The following is an 18,713-nucleotide window of genomic DNA, read 5'->3' as shown; positions in this document are numbered from 1 at the left end:
GCAGGACATTTATTAAGCATCACATGAAGGAAAAGCAAAATTACAAAGTGAAAGTTCAGTCTCCATTGCACCTTTCTGTTGGTGAACTTCCCTATGCTGACTTGATTCTGGCCCCCAACCTTGTTTTGTTATTCATCTTGTGGCCAAGCATGTGTGGTGTATTGGTATATATATGTGTGTGTGTGTGTGTGTATACACATATATATAAAACAAAGACTAAGATAAGAAAAAAAAACATGGTTGCTATGAGGAAATTGAAATGTTGCCTACGTAAGCAGAAAAGAAATATCACTGCTAATGATATTGGTCATACAGATCTTATAAAATCATACACGATGTAAACTAGGCAATAAACCCAATGAGTGAGTAAAAGCACACTCCTGTTCCTTTTCCTTTAATTTCCTGACACACTTTTGTCCACCTGGTGGTGGTAGTGGGCCTTCGAGATGATTTTGTGAACTGCGAAAAGAAACGAAGAAGAAGACGGAAAAGTAAACGGCTTCCGTTGGTCACGTAAGGTGGGCATTGGGCATTAACAGTGCCAAACAGCGGTAAAAGGAGGTGTGTCGCCTTCGACAAGGTGTTATGTAACTTCAGAACTGCTTGTTCTAATCGCATGTTTCATCCAGGGCAAAACCTTGATTCCTTAGTGGTCTTGTGTTCTTTTCTCACCATGTTTATCCGAGCACAATGTCTTCATAGAGTGGCGTGGACCGGCTGCCGAAGGTCATTCCCCCTTACTTGACTTCAGAAACAATTAGCCAGCAAGCTTGATAGAATATCCACAGAACATTATTCATGACAATCTTGTCCTCTCTAACATACTGTTAAGGTTAGCGGTAGCAACATTAGCAACGTCTCGGTTTCCAAGCTGAATAGCCTTGTGTTGTACATCACTGTTACAATGTCATTATTTAAAAGAGAAATGCTGATGGACATGCATATAGCTTGCTCTCGTTACGCGTTATTACATTCCTCTGAGAAATTCGGCGTAAAAAATATTTTAGATAATATCAGCCTTCTCATATCCGTAACTGTCAACTTCAACTTCACTGAAGGTGATTCCTTGTTGTATTCGCTAAATACCAAAGATGGCTTTATTATGTAGAATTATATTCTAAAAACAGTATAAATGTCGTATCGCATTTCTTCATATTTAATTTGGACAGATGTTAGCGAATACTGCAAATTTTGACGTTAGCCACCACTTCCAACCATGCAATACATCGGCTATAAAAAGAGAAGCAAATGAAAAGTTTTATCTGTAGATTTCTCTTGTGTAGAATTACCCATTTACCTTTCAATATCTGGCCAATAGTTGTGTCAGAATTTCTTAAGCTTTGAATAAATGCTTGACCCTATGGAAGCACAATGGTACAACTATTTGAGAATAGCTAACAAAATAATTGTTCGTAGCTTGATTAACGTTCAACTTTAATTAACTGATAGTCCGAAACAGATCATAAAATGGCTTGGGTGACAGAATTTGGTCCAACACTGGTGTTGGTAGTTCCTAATGGCTGGTGGTGTGCCATGAAGAGAATTTCTAATCCTGGATTACCCACCATATAAACCTAAGAGCAGTTGTAAACAGGGCTTTAAGTATAGCTGCTTTAGTGAATACCTGGATGCACTGCCTTGTTATAACAGTTGACATGGGCATGTTACGAGTAGCAGTCACTGTTCAGTTAGCTATTATAATTTTACTAATTATTTGCCTTCAGTTCCTCCCTTCTTGTGGTATCTTCACCTTTTTAAGGTTATTACATGGACCATCACTTACCATCACTTGTGTGTGTGTGTGTGTGAGACAAAAATCCTTCATGCATTGACGTCGTGATTTGTCTTTTACAGAATGGGGAATTTTACCTCCTCCACTGCTGGGGGTCTCACCAGTACAGCATGTGTGCAGTTTGTCCAGGTAAGGAGATGTTCAGCTTCCTGCTGTTGTTCTGTAGCTGCTGCTGTAGTAGTGTGTCGTGGATCTCTGTATTACCGACTTGTAATCATATGAGTGATAAATTGTGGTTGACAGCAAGTAGTTAAGTTTCAATGACTGGAAAATTTTTTTAAAAAGATGTGTTTTTCTGAGGTTTTCTCGCTGTTCTACATTAGGTGTGTGCATTGAAATTCTTGGTTGGTTTGTCCTTGTATTACCTCCTACTTTGTGTTTTTGTGCATTTTGTTGATACAAATGGAGTTATGGAGTGGGTCCAAAAGTAGCATATCAGGTTTGATATGTGAATAAACAAAAATATCCAAAGATATGACAGGCATGACCCCAAATGTTACAAAATATAGTCCAGTGAGATGCTGATTCTCAAACTCTTTGTGGTGAAGTAATCAGGCTACATATCTATAACCTTTGAATTTCAACTAAATTGTGATTTTTTTTTTTTTTTTGTGACGGTTAAAGTATTAAGTGTTAGTTTCTAACCTTTGCTAATGTTTCCTCACTGATTACAAGCCACACATGTAATTATTGAATGAAACACTTCCAGGTGTTTAACTCTTTTTGTGTTCTACTGATACCTTTCAGGACATGGTTTCACAGAACTGCGTCGTTATATTTTCCAAGACCACCTGTCCATATTGTAAAATGGCCAAAAAGGTGTTTAATGAAATCGGCACAACCTACAAGGTGGTTGAACTGGACGAACACAATGATGGAAGGAAAGTGCAAGAGGCCTTAGCTCAGTTGACTGGCGCCAGAACGGTAAGGACTTCAAGTCACGGGCCAAGCTACTATTCTTTGTGACCCTGTCTCCGCTTTCTTTTAGGTCATGGATCACCAGTTCCCTGTTTCAGTCATAACTATCCACTTTAAGACATAAGGGACGATAAAGAATGCAAACATCAGTTGAAAATTGTATATTTTTTAATCACCTTAATCTTTTTCTTCCCATAATGCTTAATGGGAGAGGACGAGCTGATTTTACATATTCATTATAATCCTGAGATTTTTATATTAATTATAATGTTAAACACAATGAAACATCACAAACTTTCTCTTTTTGGAACATTACACATGCCCCTTCAATGTTAATCTGTTTTTTAGTCTTTAAATTAATATCACACATGGTTTGTTTGCATTGCAAAGGCAAAATACCAACAGTGCGTTGACCTCTTAAAAAACTGCAAAATCTTCAAGAGGCCAAGTGTGTGTAAACTGTCACACACACAAACACATCTGCAATGAGTTGTGTGCCCCCGAATCAAGCATCTCATGAAAAAAAATTCCAATATTATCGTATACTGCAAAAACTTTCTGTTTGTCGTGCACGCTGTGCAAACGTAATGGTATCATTCTTTTGTTAAGGTGCCGAGAGTCTTTATCAATGGGAACTGCATCGGGGGTGGCGCCGATACCAAACAGCTTCATCAACAGGGGAAGCTGGTGCCCCTCATCGAGCAGTGTGCTCCCTGCTGTGCTGCAACCAACTCAGAAGGCTCAGGAAGTGGACACTTCCAGGCCGCTAAATGACTAACCGTTCTTTTAGTTTTTTTCAATCCTGTATTTATGTTGTATGTTCAAGCATGATTATGACTATTTTCTTACAGGGATGTATATTATTGTAATTTTTATTTAATCAAAACATGAATATTTTAATAAAACGTGATCAGTGGAAGCAGTCCACTTTCTTTTCATTTGCATGGTTGTTTTATTATAAAAATGAGAAAAAGCACCATAAATGTGAATGCAATAATACATTGACTCATTTTGCATTACTTGTTACATGCCTTGGAAAGTGAAAGTACTTAAATTTGTATTATCTAGACACCTTATTGTGCTGCTAATGACGAATGTCATTTACATGTCAGTAGTTTTCTCTCTTGCTTGTCAAAGCATTTTCTATTACTGTAGACTGGGATTTCAGCTGGAGGAAAAAATAAACACTGGTAATGCGTCATGTTGCTGGTCAATGTGAGTTTGTCGTTGTTCAAAACAATTTGAGATTGTATTTGAATATTAAAGTATAAACAAAAGCCCGCTTTTAAGTTCTAATGTATTCGCATTAGGATGCTCCATATGTTCAAAGACTCATCGAAGGCGGGCGGATATTTAGTTTAAATAAAATAATTATTGCTATTACGTTGCAGGTTGTTAATTTAACATTTCCATAAACATATACTGTCCCACGTATCTATTTAAGTGTGTCTAAGTGATGTTTTGAAGTATTTTTGTAAAATATTAGCTGGAATTCGTCGGTGTATGCTAGGGATCAAATCACGCGCACCTACCTAGCCCATATTGCTCCGCATCGTAGTGAAGTCACTCCTGTGCTAAAATTAATTAGCTTGACTAGCGGTTGTATAGCTAAGCTATTAGCTTTTGGTATTTATGCGTAGAGAAGGTTGAAAGAACAACATTTTTAAGAATGACTGGAAGCGCAGGAGAGTGGTGTCTGATGGAGAGTGACCCCGGAGTGTTCACAGAGCTCATAAAAGGTTTTGGTGAGTCTTATACAGTGACGCCGGAGCTTCATTCAATGTAACGTGGCTGTGCCACAGAGCTAGCTAGCTAAAGATAGCCGCTCTAAAGCCAACGGTACATTTCAAATTAGTTCGTGCTGATTTTTCCTCTTTCCACAAAAAATGAAAAATATCACTAGCTATGTTTTTTTTAACTGCAACCCAAACATTGATTCCTTGACAAATTTTGCATGTAACAATTAGGAAGCCGTTGTTAACTTAATTAAACAAGCTAAATGGCTAGCATTACTCAGCGTTCAAAACAATGGCGCGTGAAAACAAACCATCTGAAATGTTGCCATTTGTTTTGTTTGGGTCTGCTTTCAGTCAGCCCCCCACCCAAAAAAATAAATAAATAAAGACGCGTCTAACTCAGCGAACATGAGATAAATGATAGCTATGTGTTATCTAAACAATTATTACCAGCCTAAATGCCGTTGTGATGCTTTATTTGTCTTTGTCAGGTTGCAAAGGTGCTCAGGTTGAAGAGATATGGAGTATGGAGCCGGAGAACTTTGAAAACTTGAAGTATGTTCATGCGTGTGGCTTTATTATCTCGCATGTTTCCTGTGAAGACAGCCCACTAACGTGTCCGTTCTGTTTCAGACCAGTTCACGGGTTGATTTTTCTGTTCAAGTGGCAGCCCGGTGAAGAGCCAGCAGGGTCCATTGTCCAGGATTCAAGACTTGACCACATCTTTTTTGCCAAACAGGTGGAGTACTGAAAGATCTGCAGCCATTGTCAAAACGTGATTGAACTGCTCCATAGCTTAGAAAATAGTTTGCTTATTTCAGTTTTGTGTAAAGTATTTGAAATGTGTTTCCTTTGAAGAATAAGCATATGCCTTACATCTCCCTGTGTGCATTTAATTCTGTATCTAACTGCTAAAGTATAGTTAAGACTGAACTTACCACTATTTCTGAGAAATCCAAATATGTATGGCAGAGTTTTTCAGCCTAATTGGGTAATTGCTCACTTGTTTTATGGATACTGCATGCACCTACTTGTAAATGAACACAATGCACAAATAAGATGATTAATTTATCAATCCATTTTAACATTTTGGCATTCTATTTGTTTGTTTTCAGGTCATTAACAATGCTTGTGCCACCCAGGCGATAGTCAGTGTTCTGCTCAACTGCACGCATCCTGACATGTTGCTTGGAGACACACTGACAGAGTTCAGAGAGTTTTCTCAGAGTTTTGATGCAGCTGTAAGTTTGTGGCATTTTTTATACATATTTTATAATGCCAAACTTTTCTTTTGTGATTAAAAAAAGACTCCTAAGAGGGAGTGCTTTCACCGAAAAAAAAAGGACTCACCTTTCAATTTATTTTACCAGAAAAGGATGAAATGACGTGCCTCATACACTCTTTCAACCTCTGATTTCAAACAGTATTTCCCCCTGAAATGCATGCCTACAAAGCAGAGGGTAATTGTTCGATGAATATTTGAAAAGTAAAATATCATTGCCCATCCCTATGGCATTGTTAAGGTGAGAATTCTTCGATTAGCTTTGTAATCCTGCTTCTTTTCTCCTCAGATGAAGGGTTTGGCTCTCAGCAATTCTGAAGTGATCCGACAAGTTCACAACAGCTTTGCCAGGTAAACTTCTGCTTATGCGTCTCTCAGCTGGAAGGTTTGATTAGCTGCTTGTCGTTTTTTAGCCTCTCCTTGTGTATTGGTGTAAGATAATTGGCACATTCGTTTTGGATGCACTTGTCCACCTGTGTCACATGAGCAGTTTTTGTCAGTTCAGAATTTCTGATTTAGTTTATTAGGTGAAACTGAAAAAAAGAAAAACCTCCTCTCTTGTATTACAGCTTTTAACATTTAATGCATTGAGTTGTTTTTCTTGGAGCATTTCACCTGCCTACATCTTTTTATTTTTTTTTTATTTTATATATATATATAAAAAACTTTTTCTTCTTCTTTTCTCTTTTTGAAGACAGCAAATGTTTGAATTTGACGCAAAGTCTTCAGCAAAGGATGAGGATGCCTTTCACTTTGTGAGCTACGTTCCTGTAAATGGCAGACTGTATGAGCTTGATGGACTTCGAGAGGGACCAATCGACTTGGGTAAACAAAGAAATTTAGTTTTATTTTCAATTTCATTCCCTTAAGACCTCACTACTGTATTTTTAGTGAATTGTTTTGTGTTTTGATGGGAAGCTCTGTGGTGCACAGCTGATTTGTCATCTTGACCATGTTCCTTTTTCCAAAAGACTTTTCTTTTGTTTTTAATGATGATTCACCGTGCATGCTTGTTTCCATGTAAACAGTATTATTAAAGCTGTTTGTCACCAGGTGCGTGCAATCAAGAAGACTGGATCAGCGCAGTTCGCCCAGTAATTGAGAAGAGAATACAGAAGTAAATATCGCATGTAGATTTCTTTCGATTTGATCTCACGTTTAGCAAATACTTGACTGTTTGTTTCCATCTTCAGGTACAGTGAAGGAGAGATCCGATTCAATCTGATGGCCATCGTGTCAGACCGAAAGATGATATACGAGAGGAAAATCGCAGAGCTCCAGACTCAACTAACTGAGGTTTGTGGCGGAAAGAGTGGAATTTGGTGCTTAAGTGACAAATGATATGTTTTCCTCTTTGGAGGCTGCATGTAACTTGCAGCCTTAAGAAAATTAGAGATCTTAACTATGGTGTACTTGAATTAAAGATAGAGACTGCTTAGCTCTATTGATGTAATAACATGTCTTACATTCATCATATTTCTCTGAGTTTTGGGTTTCTGCAGCAGTTTTCTGCAGAATTGAAGCATTTTAGATAAAAACTAAACTTTCTTGATGACAATAGGAGAAAAACATCTGCCAGTATAGGAATCATGTGGATTATCAGTAGTCAGTGAATGTTTCAGATGTTAACAGATGGTGAGGTTTTCATTGAAATAGCTTCTTTTTTTTTTTTTTGCACGTGTTGAGCTAAATTGTAGCCATCACCATTTTTCTCAGTGAACACAACTGATGTTGATCCTTTATGAAAGCAGTCTAAACCTAAAGGTGGAAAATCCAACCAGCAGAGGTCAGCAAATGAGAGGCTTTCAGATGATGGAAATCCTAACCTATTAAATATGAAAAGACAAAGGGTAGATGGTGTTGTTTACTTGTTTTAACATGCAACAAACTTTTCTTGTCTTATTTTTAAGCTATGATTAAACAAAATGCCTCTTCCTTAGCCATGTTGCAAGGTTGTACTGAACAACTGTATTCTGCTCAGTTGTATTTTTATTTGATTTCCCCATCTGTTCCCTGTATCCAAGTACAAAGTAACATTTTTCTTCTGAACTAGTAGGACCATATCTTGGATGGAAACATTTTGTCCTTCTCTGTTTCCAGGATGAGCCAATGGACACAGATCAAAGCAGTACGTTTCTTAGCTCCATCCAATCAGAGATTGCCAAGTACCAGCTCCTCATTGAAGAGGAAAATCAGAAACTTAAAAGATATAAGGTGGGACCCCTCTAAAGCACACGACCCCTATACAAGAAATGTTCTAACTAAAGAAGTTATTTAACCACAGTAGTGTTGTACTTCAGGTTGAAAATATTCGACGAAAGCACAACTACCTTCCTTTCATCATGGAGCTACTGAAGACGTTGGCAGAGTATCAGCAGTTAATACCGTTGGTGGAGAAGGTATTCTTTTACCCTTTGTGCAGCTTTCCACAGCCTTATTTACTCTGAAAGCACCAGAGTCTGAGAACTTAAGTACTTTGACATTTAGAAAGTATCCATCCTGGATTACACATGCACTTTGATTTAATGAGCTGTCTGGGTGGCAAAAACGGGTATTTTTAATGGCTGTAGAGGAGAGATGATAAAATAATTAACATTTGTGATGAAGTTGTTCGTTTAAAAAGTGCTTATAACTGAAATAGTTGAAAACCAAAGCTTCACTGGAGGGTAAACTGTGTCCCCCAAATATAGAATACATCATTTTTATACACAAATATGAATTTACAAATGTAACGTGTTGGTCTTCCACAAAGATTAATGGAAATGTTTTTCTGTCCAGGCAAAGGAGAAACAAACGGCCAAAAAAGCCCAGGAGGCCAAGTGAGCAACAAACATTTCACCAGAGAAGCCTCTGATTACACTCTTTCATCAGTGAGCTGCGTGCATCACCTGTACATCACCTCTCATATTCAAATGAACAGCCATGAGTGACCTGCAGTGACTCTCACACAGAACCATCCAGACTTAATGAACTGCAAGCTGCAGCTGTAGCACAGAGACTACAAAGCAACCTTCACGTGTGTTCATCAGTTCTTATGCATGAATGAAGGAAATGTGTGCTCAAATTATGTTCTGTCTTATTTTCATAATAAAAAGTTTAGATGTTTGTGAACTGTGTTCTTCCATGTACAGATCCACCCCCACCAGCCTCGCAGATCAGTTGGCAGGTATTTTTTCCAGGCATACTTGGTGGTGGATCTTTGCTTCCATCTGCTGTTGTAGCAGTGTAATAACAAGGAATATGTGATTCACATGTCAAACAGACCTGTGTTGAAATTTAAATGAATCATATCAGAGTACTTCGTCAAATACTAAGTCAAATGTTAAATTTGTTTTCTTAGTCTTTGACTTTATGCGAAAACTACACAAACTGCCAGGTTTCTCTCTATACTGTCACCTCAATGCATATTTGTTTTATACTACAGAGTGTAGGAACAGAAGTTCACTGTACCTTGGCGACTGAGGGCATGAACAGTCCGTATGTTGAAAGTCAAGTCAAATTTGTTTGTGGAGCACCTGTAGGCAGGTCAGTGGGGTAAGTGTGGCTTGATTTGGCTGTTAATGGCTCTCCAACCCTTATATTGACTGTGAGGCACTGTTGTCCCTTGTTTTTATAGTTTCCCTGAAAAGGGGAAAAATAAGTTCCTGCGTGATTGACAGCACCCAGACACATATTTAAAATGACCTCTGAACTTTTCCTTCAAAGATTTGTGTTAAAACGGTTCCTTATTTAAGCTCACATGTGGTTACTACCCAACTTTTTGAAACTATTTAAAATTCTGTATCACATTACATGTGGACAGTGCTACTTTATGGCTACCACCAGAGCCTGTGGTTGATTCATATCATTGGTACTTTTGTACCAGTGAGAATAGCAACCCTCAGGTTCAAATTGCAATTTTAAAATGAAATCTCTACAGTAAAGTAGTCGTTTTTCTAATTTACACCTTATTTCATACCCTGATGCCTCCAGTTTGGCTTTGATGTATTTTTGATGTACATCCTCAGAGTTGAGATAAGCTAAATAGTTCTTTCTTACATAATCCAAGAGGTAAGGTTGTGTATATCCAGTGAGCTTGTTTAAATATACCACATTTTCCTGGGAGAGTTTTTCAATACAATCCATTATTTATCACTGTTTATCTTTCCGAGTGTGGTCACCCAATCTGAAGCTTAACCAAAAGCTCATGAGAGGCCCCAAGGAGCCCACAGAGAAATTATATTCTGCATGTTCATCACTGATGACGCAAGACCATTAGTCTGAATGAGCCAAACACTACCTAAAAGTTATGGTTGTTTTGGATAAATTCCCACAAAAGTATTTTGTCTTAAACATGTTTGAGTCTGGAAGGACTTCGTTGATTTTGTTCTGTGAATTAGTGTCTGGATGGAAACGTACAGAGAAGTCATTCTTGGCTGACTTATGGGCGGCACTTGAACATCTGACGCATCTGCAGTCTGCTGACCAAAGCAAGACGGTGCCTGTGGCTAATTTTGGATCAAGTGTTTACATATGCACCTTGAGTACTCCTTGGATCTGATCCCAGAAGTCGGTTGCCAAGAACGTGTATGGCAACCAATGAAAACCTACAGATTTTACTACCAGCTCAAAGACAAAGCACAGTGTGTCTGTCACAGCACTCCCTGTTTGCTCAACGACGTGGCATGATAGACAAGATAATTAAACAGTGTTCCAGTTCTGCTGGGTGTTCATACCTTTAACACCACACTGTACTTCATCACTGCAGAGACAAAGTGCATCAATGGGCAGAAAATAAATAGGTTTCACAAAAAAGAATGAAGTCTTAAAAATAGCCAGGCTGTGGCGTAACGGAATGTGTGCTGGTCAGGCCTACTTGAGAGGTCGAGGAAAGCTTGTTTGTGCAGCTCATTATCACACACAGTGCCTGAAAGAGATTAAGAGCCTCACTGCAGCAACAGTACCACTCAGTTTTAGAACCGTTGCATTTGATCTGCATCTGATTATTGTTGATTTTTTCCCTTTTCTTTTTAGTATTTATAATTATGTAAACCTGGTGTTTTGCCAAAATAGTTGGTTTTAGTAGCTTAGAATAAAACGGGTCCTTCTGCAAGGGAGACCAGCCAAATTACTGCTATAAAAGGGATGCACAATGGTACTGCTCAGAGGACATTTGAGCAAAAAGATAAAGCTCAGTCATTCAGCCTGTTTTGTGGGAAGATTGAAGGTACATTTTTGAGAAATACAGGCACATAATGGCCTTTGAATTGAAATTGTCAAAGTAGCGAAAGCAATTTTGCGGTATGTGAAGACTGAAAATAGTTTTGAACACCTGTTTGGCTTTTCCCAGATGGAAATCGTTGATGAAGAACAAGTGTTCAAAGTGATGCCTAAGTTGTTTTATCCTACTGATATAGATGCAATGTGTTGCTAAATAGTGGGTGGGCAGCATTTGAGATGGTCACTATCTCCTCTTGACCACTACATGAATCGTTTAAGGATGCTTTATTATTTCAGTTAAACGCACCTGCTTTTGAGCAGTTGACGGGTTTAAACTTGAAGTGCTCATATGAGTAATGTACTGCCTGAACCTGCAGGACAGCAGAGCGTATGATTCTTGAGAGCTGCTGGTATAAAAGACTATGTCATCACACCACGACAGCAGGTCACAGGTCTGAGGCCGGTTCAGGAGCAACATCAGCGTGTCCTTTCCACTGTCAGTCTCCACACTGTGAGTTCACAGCCTCTGCCAGCGCAGACACAGCCGGCAGGACAAGGACTCTCCTTGCTGTCACTCAGGGTGTTCTCTCCTCTGCTGTTACAGCTTTACACACAAGCACTAGTGTTACAGTGCGATAACTAAGTTGTACAGGTTTAATGTAATGTTCCAAAAACATGAGGAATGTTGTTGTTGTTGTGTGAATCGACATTCAGAACATTGTTTCTAAAAGAATGTTTGTGTACTATGCATGACGTATCTGTCCCTTTGTTAACAATCAGAGAGCGTGGCATTTATCCGTCTAATTATGTATTTCTATTTTAAATTCAGTAGTTTTCTCAATGGACAATGCTATAGAATGAAAAAAATTCTACTTGGAAAAACTAGAACTTGCTCTGTGATGGACTGGTGACCCATCCAGGAAGTACTCAGCCAATGACAGCTGGGATAGACTCCAGCCCCCCCACAGTGAAAACAAGTGTGCTGAAAGCAGACAGCAAGATGTGGAGAAAAGCACGGGAAATTTTAGGTGGACCTTTGAGCTTGAAGTGTTTTGGTGGCATTTTTACTTAAAAATTCTAAAAAAGAGAAATACACATCAGAGGTTTTCGTCTTTGAGAACACATTTTATTTCACAAACAGTCCAGCTGTCTGAAGCTTGAATACACATTAAATATGTACAACAATATTACAGTATTTACACTTTACATTGTCACAGTTGTTTCAGACTAAATGCAGCCCTCTGTGGAAACCTTTAGTGTAAACAGGTGCAAATACAGCAGTAACATGTATAAAGTCATATCAAATGGATATCATCACAGAAAATACATTCTAATAGTGCTGTCAGTTTTGTGTGAAGTGTGCAGTTAAGTTTTTAACTTCTCAGCTTTAAATGCAGAAGCACTAGAACAAAATTGTCTCTCCGTGTGCATCATTGCAAAAGTCATATTTAAATGGTGTTGTCAACACAGAGCTGATAATGACCTAGTGACAGAAATGTAACCTTAATCTCATCTTGTAAAGATGGTCTATACACCTCTTGCAGCATCATGTTTATGCTCGGAGTGCATTAATGAAGCATTAAGCTTCATTATCCTGAGCCAGAGTCTGGAATGAACATTATCTGTAGTCACTTCACAGTCACAGTGGTAAACAGATGACTTCAGGAGTGGGTGTTTAGTTTGACAAGGATTTTATATGTTTGCCCTCTCCTCTGGCAGCTGCACACAGTTCGTTGTAGAGGTCGGAGTGGATAAACCTGGGGTACGAGTTGTTCTCCATCAGGCTGTAAATCTTCTTCTGAGCTGCCAGAAAGCTAGTTGCAGAGGGTGTGTGGAGACTCTGGATGATGCCATTTTTGGTGTGGAAGTCCAAGTTAATCTGTGACCAAAGAAACACCCAAAATTAGAAACTCTTGATTAAAATCCCCTGTGAGAAACTAACCAGTTGACCAATTTATTTGCTTTTACAGCGATCATTTTACCTCCTTGGAAGCTTCACTTTTAATGAACTCCTCGTAAATGCTGTTGGCCTTGGACAGCAGATCTTTGTGCGACGTGAGTGTCTTGAAATCCTCACATGCTGTCCAAAACTCAATGTTCTCCTCGCAGAACTCAGACTTCAGAAAGATACGAAAGGCAGCTTTCCCATCTGTGGGAGGGGGAGATAGAGGGAGAAGTGTGTCAGACGTGGCCAGTGACATTCACTGGCTGTATGCCCATCATTGGAAGGTAAAGTATGCGCAAAGCCATAACAGACTTTATTTTATTGAAGGCAATAAACTGCTTTCATTCAGATCCCAGTGACTGTTTGACCTTTGAGATACTTTTCTATAACAATGCTTCAGCAGAGGGGTGAGTGGTACTTACATTTATGACTGAGAAGTTTGTCAAGAGACTGCGCCCATTGGTTCACGTCATCCACACTTGGCCTGGGGGTAGAGAGGAGAGCTTTTGTAACAGATAATAACAGCTGAGACAACTACTACTTTTGTAGTGTCACTGTAAATTTTTCCCATTGATTACCATGGTTAAGTTTTGGTTAGGTTTGGTTAAGTTTTGCCAAAATAATACGACAGCAAAAAAAAAAGTAGCTCATTATTGAATTGACTTAATTGCATACATTATCTCTCTTTTTAGTTTGAGTTTGACTTTGCTTCATTCTGTCATGTGCTATTCATTTAGAATCTAAATCTAGTTTTTTATGGCATTACTTATAGGTCATGTCAAGATATTCGCATGTGAAAAACATGCCACAAAATTTAATTGAGTGAAATGCAAAGTTTGCATTTAAACATGTATTCATAGCTGAATGGAAGCACAAATAAATAAAAAGATGATACATAATCTTTACAGTGATCTTACCTGTAGGATCTATTTTTCATTTGATGCATTACTGACTGAGAAGAATTTGTCTTCAGCAGAAATTGTATTCTGTGTCTCCAGTTCTTCTTCCTATTAAAAAGAAAGAGTTATCTCATCAGCTTTTCTTTTAGATAACACTTCATTGTACTTTTCTTCCTCATTAAATGCTGCAGTAACTTACTTTTTTCCCTTCTTATCTGCAGACAAGTCAGTAGGCGTCATGCTGTCAATAAAAGCCATTTCCAGGGATAACACTCTGGCGAGATTCTCTCTCATGGTTCAGTCTTTTCTCCTTCTCCCTCTTGGCTTGTCGGGCTGTTTTATAGTCTTTGCCCAGCCAGGACCAAAAGTAGGATGGGCTGGGGGCGGGCCTGTCTTCAATGCGATTGGCTCTAGCTGTGTAAACACGGACTTGGCCTGGTATGACTCTCAGAGCCTGAGGCAACGATAGGGTCTTGTTGCATAAACATCCCTCCCTGAGCATCCTGCTGGCTTCCATTTTTAAGCGTAGGGTCAATATGTGACGCGCATGTAGCACTCAGTGCACTTCTTCCTAAAATAATAATTTTTTTATTTTTATGCCTTTTTTTCTTCTAAATTACAGCATTGCTTTGATTTGCAATCATTTACAACTTGAACAAACCACATTCTAAAGTAAATGAAGCAATAAGAATCCAGCCTCTTTAAACATCAAAGTGTTCTCCTTTATACTGTGAACATCCCTAAAAACCAACAGAGTCTGAAACACCACCCGCAGTGTACATGTTTAGTGAATTACTCATAAAGGGTGCGGATCCGTGAGGCATCATGACACCTTTCATGATGGTATGTTGAGATATGACAAGTTGGTACAAGTGTGGTGATGTAATATCCGCTCACCTCTATAAACATAAGGACAAATAAAGACCTGTGGGCACAGGTAGAGAATTTTTTTTCATTCATAGAAAGACAGTTTGGACAAATTCTGTCAGTTTGTCTTTGGCGGTTACTCCCAGTGTCAGTTGTTGGTCAAAAAAGGGTTTCGGAAGTTTGGATATGCCTTTCTTAAAATGTGGGTCAGATAGACAGATACACTCCAGACAAGGAACTAACTTTTTATAGAAAAGTTTTATACACTTTACACTTTAATGGATCAGAGTCTGCCTGTCTCGGGAAGCCCTCAGATGAGTCTGAGTAGCAATAAGGTGCTGCTCAGGGAACTGATCCTCCTCAAGCATTAGATCTTATTAAAGTCAACATCAAAAACTTCAACAGCATAAGATACGGTTGGAGAGGTTTGTGCTGGTATACAGGCGTTGGCTGTCATGGTAATGACTCAAGTAGTTGTGATATTGCAGTAGCTGTAAAAAAGGCCCACTCTACATCCAGGGTACATTTATTTTCATGCTGCACTACACTAATGCAAACAGAGTCATTGTTATCATACGGCACTTCTGTCGATAGATCGTTTTATACACTGGAACTTTTAACAAACTCCAAAGAGCTTCAGAAGTTTCATCACAAAATGTGACCCCACACACATCAGTTAGATACAAGTATTTATTAAATGACCTAAATCCATGTAATCGCATGCATTCGATGTATATTAGGTTTAGCTTCACACATTAGGATGATGACTAATGAGAATAAGATAAGAACTAAAATGATATGCATAGTTGAATGCTGAGTTCTGACTAAATGTATCCCTGCTGTTATTGGGCAAAGAAACTGTCAGTGATTACTCTTGAATACATCTCAATAATGAAAGCACTGGAAATTATTTTTACAACCTCGACATGGCAGACGTCATGTGCAGGCCTGCATACCCTTGTTGACCTCTGTTTTTTTCACAGCTGTACCAAGGTGTCAGGTGCATCAAATGCGTAAGATCTGTTCAGCTAAACATGCCGATCCCGTTTTTATAAACGGTTGAAGAGTAACCCGCATCCCCTTCACTTTGTACCAACCCATTAGATCTTTCTGTCCACCTACTGTTTGCATTAAAAAGACATTTTTCATTATACATACTTGAGATTTTAAATTGATAAAAGTATGGAGTCAAGTTATATTGTAATTGGACAGCAGTCAAGTAAGAAAAGTGCAATGACATTGCCTTTAAACTCTTTACCAAAAAAACTGTGAAATCCTCGTCCAGTAACAATACAGGGTGAGACAATGACATCATATTCCCGAAACACTAAAAGGGCATTTCTGTTGTGGAAGAGGATAAATATATACAAAGAAGGATCACATTTTGTTCTGCATTATCAGCGCTGTAACACATCTGCGTCACCTGCTGTATAATGTTCTGATTATCGCCAGCCTCCCTCCCTGCTGTACACGTTCAGAGCTCTGCTGGGTAAAAACATGGCGTTCACCTCGTGTGTTTATTATGATGTGCAGACTGTGTGTAAGCAGCCGTCTGTTTAGAAGTGGACAGAGAGCAGAGCCAAGTTTCCACTAAGGCAGGAGTTTTGTTCAGAGAGCCATGTGCAGAAGGTGATTCCCAGCACTGGTTTGCACCATTTATCCTTTTTATGTTTAGAAGTTGTAATGTTCACAGAGCATGACCGAACTCTGAACCCCTTAAGGGGTTTTTCCTCTTTGACTGACAGTGGTTAGTACCAAAGCAAGGGGCTTAGATATAGTACAATGCTTCAAGTGCTTTAAATAACATGTGTTCCAGCTGCGGAGGACATTTTCTGGCAGACAGGTGGAGTGGATAACCAACATGTTCTCATTTAGGCCAAAACATGTTGGCAATGAAAATAAATTTGAAAAAAGCAGTAAAGAGTATTTAACCTGAAACAGACTTTCCCATCTGAGTGAAACTTAATACTAGACTTTAAAAAGCTTATAATCTGCATGTAATAAAATCCTTACAGAGCAGGTATACCTGATATTTCCTTATACATTCATTGAGTTGGTTCTGTGAACCAAGTGAAGTCGCTCTCATCCTAACTCCCATCAAAGGAGGATGGACTGGATAGCTGAGAAAGACATCATTCAAAGTAATCAATACAGTAATTGATAGTATTCGGAAGGATTTGAGATCCAGATTGCACTGCCTCACCACCAATATCTACTTGTAGCGATACAAACCATGGTTGTAAAATCCCTGGCTGTTGGTTTCTGGAGGTCAGTATCCACATGATATGACAGGAATCCCGATCTATGACGTCTGGAGTGTATAAAATGTGTGGAAATGTACAGTATGTAGCAAGGTGTCAAACATCAACATCATAATACAGGTAGACATATTGATATACTTAGCCTGTACCTTGTCATATAGCGAGATGTTAAAAGTTGACATGATGCGATATAAAAACTAGTTGCCCCTTCCTCCGGTGCCATTGGTACAACATCCTCTTAACCATTACAAATATTCATTCCACAGGATTACTAGTATTTAAAACACTTCACAGGTAGTGTGATGAGCTGTAAGATGATACATATTATGTATCATGAAGTTGCTTTACTTTTCAGAAGGAAAATATCTGAGTAACACTGGCAAGGGCAGAACTAACCATGGTTAGATGACTGTGTCAGATTACATCTGAAATTGCAAGTCTTCTTCAGTATTACTAGTATAAAAGGTATCAAAAGGGATCATAGTGGTGAAGTAGGTGCCCAAGATTGACTAGTGTTCAATCTACTGCTTTATGACAATGGTACCCTCTTACAGCAGTGGACCCTCTCTTCAAGATAAGGTGTTTGTGCCATAATATAAGTTAAGGAGCATGACAAAGTGTTCAAGGAGTTGACCTCCATCAGTCTGATCAAGCATGTGGAGGGTGTGATGGGAAAATAAATCAAATTCATAGAGTCCTCACCTTGTAACTAACAGCATAAGGCTTAATATGTCTGCTGCTTGGTGCCTGAAAGCATAGAACACCCTCAGAGGTCTTGCTACATCTAAGTCCGCAACAGTGCTGTTTTATTTCCACGAGGATAGCCAGTAATATCCAGCAGTTTTCTTTTCTTTTCTAAAGTTGTGGCTCATCGATTCATACGTAAAGTCTTGTCAAATCCTTAACTGAGCCAACAGGTTGTGACATAACTGTGATCAGTGTTGTATTTATGCCTTGGGCAATGCTAGCTCCTAGGATAGGGACACATCTCCATGGTGATAGATAACGTGTTGTTTTCTTGTCACAACAGTGAAAATCAAAGCATTTTGTAATCAGTGGCCAAACCAGAAATGTGAAAACACTGAATATAGTTTGAGACAAAGGATGATTTTTACATCTTCGTTCATAGGGAGAGTTGAACAGAAACTCTTCATTTTGCTTCTGCATTATGATATCTCATATTCACATATGATATTCTGTTTTTAAGCAAACTTTAAAACTGGAAAAAATGCTTTTATAGATAATTAATAATTCTTTCTAGAGCAGCAGAAACCAGATCGAAACTGATCCTTATCAGTATTAGTATTGATATCATTATTTCATTATTTCATGCAGGCAGCTACATTATTAGTTGGCGTGGGTTGCATTTCTGGCCACTTGTCCATAGCACACAGTTAGATTTTTATGACCCCAAATTAGAGCCATGTTCATTAGAGCTTAGCTTGGTTTTACCCCCTGCTTCTAATCTTTATATTAAGCTAATGTCTAAACGTTATAATTAATAGGTACACAAAAGTTGAGTTAATCTCGTGTCAGACTATCACCAAGAAACCAGATAACTGAATACAATCTTATTTTTTTTTCTAAATATACGACCATTAATTGAAGCTCGACATTAAGACCTTACCTTTATTGATGACTAGCCATAATTTTCTAAGAAATTAATAGCTACATGTGACAATATTGGTACAATACAAATATGATGCTTTTGAAACACAAAATGCGGTTCAGATTAAAAGTGAGGAGGGGCACATGAGCTCCACTGAGGCGTTTGATCCTTCTCTTCACTCAGTTACACTTCAATAAACACACCT

At 38.6% G+C, this 18,713-nt stretch overlaps 3 protein-coding genes across 6 annotated transcripts; 2 read left to right on the top strand and 1 right to left on the bottom strand.

The window, feature by feature from the left end:
• Nucleotides 1–433: 433 nt before the first annotated feature.
• glrx2 (glutaredoxin 2) lies at nucleotides 434–3,629 on the top strand. Of its 4 annotated transcripts, XM_072388654.1 has the most exons (5): nucleotides 498–580; nucleotides 703–726; nucleotides 1,855–1,921; nucleotides 2,540–2,716; nucleotides 3,320–3,629. In XM_072388654.1, exons 3-5 carry the CDS (start codon nucleotides 1,856–1,858, stop codon nucleotides 3,482–3,484), a joined length of 408 nt encoding a protein of 135 aa, XP_072244755.1. In that variant the 5' UTR covers nucleotides 498–580; nucleotides 703–726; nucleotide 1,855; the 3' UTR covers nucleotides 3,485–3,629. The 4 variants fall into 4 exon arrangements, with proteins under 4 accessions (XP_072244754.1, XP_072244756.1, XP_072244753.1 ...); XM_072388653.1 differs by lacking the exon at nucleotides 703–726 and having other exon boundaries at nucleotides 434–518; XM_072388655.1 differs by lacking the exon at nucleotides 703–726 and having other exon boundaries at nucleotides 491–580.
• A 631-nt stretch (nucleotides 3,630–4,260) lies between these two features.
• On the top strand, nucleotides 4,261–8,833 carry uchl5 (ubiquitin carboxyl-terminal hydrolase L5). Its single transcript, XM_072388971.1, has 11 exons — nucleotides 4,261–4,455; nucleotides 4,938–5,001; nucleotides 5,080–5,185; nucleotides 5,562–5,687; nucleotides 6,018–6,079; nucleotides 6,423–6,553; nucleotides 6,782–6,845; nucleotides 6,922–7,024; nucleotides 7,829–7,942; nucleotides 8,029–8,127; nucleotides 8,507–8,833. The coding sequence occupies exons 1-11, from the start codon at nucleotides 4,380–4,382 to the stop codon at nucleotides 8,549–8,551; spliced, it is 990 nt and encodes a 329-aa protein (XP_072245072.1). The 5' UTR covers nucleotides 4,261–4,379; the 3' UTR covers nucleotides 8,552–8,833.
• Nucleotides 8,834–12,031: 3,198 nt separating this feature from the next.
• On the bottom strand, nucleotides 12,032–14,114 carry LOC140311583 (regulator of G-protein signaling 2-like). Its single transcript, XM_072388979.1, has 5 exons — nucleotides 13,971–14,114; nucleotides 13,790–13,879; nucleotides 13,295–13,356; nucleotides 12,910–13,076; nucleotides 12,032–12,806 (listed from the first exon to the last, which is right to left on the bottom strand). Exons 1-5 carry the CDS (start codon nucleotides 14,063–14,065, stop codon nucleotides 12,603–12,605), a joined length of 618 nt encoding a protein of 205 aa, XP_072245080.1. The 5' UTR covers nucleotides 14,066–14,114; the 3' UTR covers nucleotides 12,032–12,602.
• Between the last annotated feature and the right edge of the window lie 4,599 nt (nucleotides 14,115–18,713).

The sequence above is a fragment of the Leuresthes tenuis genome, unplaced genomic scaffold (assembly GCF_036924035.1).
Source record: "Leuresthes tenuis unplaced genomic scaffold, fLeuTen1.0.hap1 SCAF_7, whole genome shotgun sequence".
In the NCBI taxonomy this organism is placed as follows: domain Eukaryota; kingdom Metazoa; phylum Chordata; class Actinopteri; order Atheriniformes; family Atherinopsidae; genus Leuresthes; species Leuresthes tenuis.
The sequence above is the reverse complement of the archived record's forward strand: the minus strand, read 5'-3'. Positions and strand labels throughout refer to the sequence as shown.

What these genes read in the sequence shown, in the direction of transcription:
- uchl5 (XM_072388971.1), top strand. Translation starts at nt 4,380, where the DNA reads ATGACTGGAAGCGCAGGAGAGTGGTGTCTGATGGAGAGTGACCCCGGA. An exon ending in CTCAGAGTTTTGATGCAGCT is followed by an intron (nt 5,688 to 6,017) that starts GTAAGTTTGTGG and finishes TTTTCTCCTCAG; the next exon opens with ATGAAGGGTTTGGCTCTCAG. An exon ending in TAATACCGTTGGTGGAGAAG is followed by an intron (nt 8,128 to 8,506) that starts GTATTCTTTTAC and finishes TTTTCTGTCCAG; the next exon opens with GCAAAGGAGAAACAAACGGC.
- LOC140311583 (XM_072388979.1), bottom strand. Translation starts at nt 14,065, where the DNA reads ATGAGAGAGAATCTCGCCAGAGTGTTATCCCTGGAAATGGCTTTTATT. An exon ending in GCAGATAAGAAGGGAAAAAA is followed by an intron (nt 13,880 to 13,970) that starts GTAAGTTACTGC and finishes TCTTTTTAATAG; the next exon opens with GAAGAAGAACTGGAGACACA. An exon ending in ATGAAAAATAGATCCTACAG is followed by an intron (nt 13,357 to 13,789) that starts GTAAGATCACTG and finishes CTCTACCCCCAG; the next exon opens with GCCAAGTGTGGATGACGTGA.
- glrx2 (XM_072388652.1), top strand. Translation starts at nt 617, where the DNA reads ATGTTTCATCCAGGGCAAAACCTTGATTCCTTAGTGGTCTTGTGTTCT. An exon ending in GCGTGGACCGGCTGCCGAAG is followed by an intron (nt 727 to 1,854) that starts GTCATTCCCCCT and finishes TGTCTTTTACAG; the next exon opens with AATGGGGAATTTTACCTCCT. An exon ending in CATGTGTGCAGTTTGTCCAG is followed by an intron (nt 1,922 to 2,539) that starts GTAAGGAGATGT and finishes GATACCTTTCAG; the next exon opens with GACATGGTTTCACAGAACTG.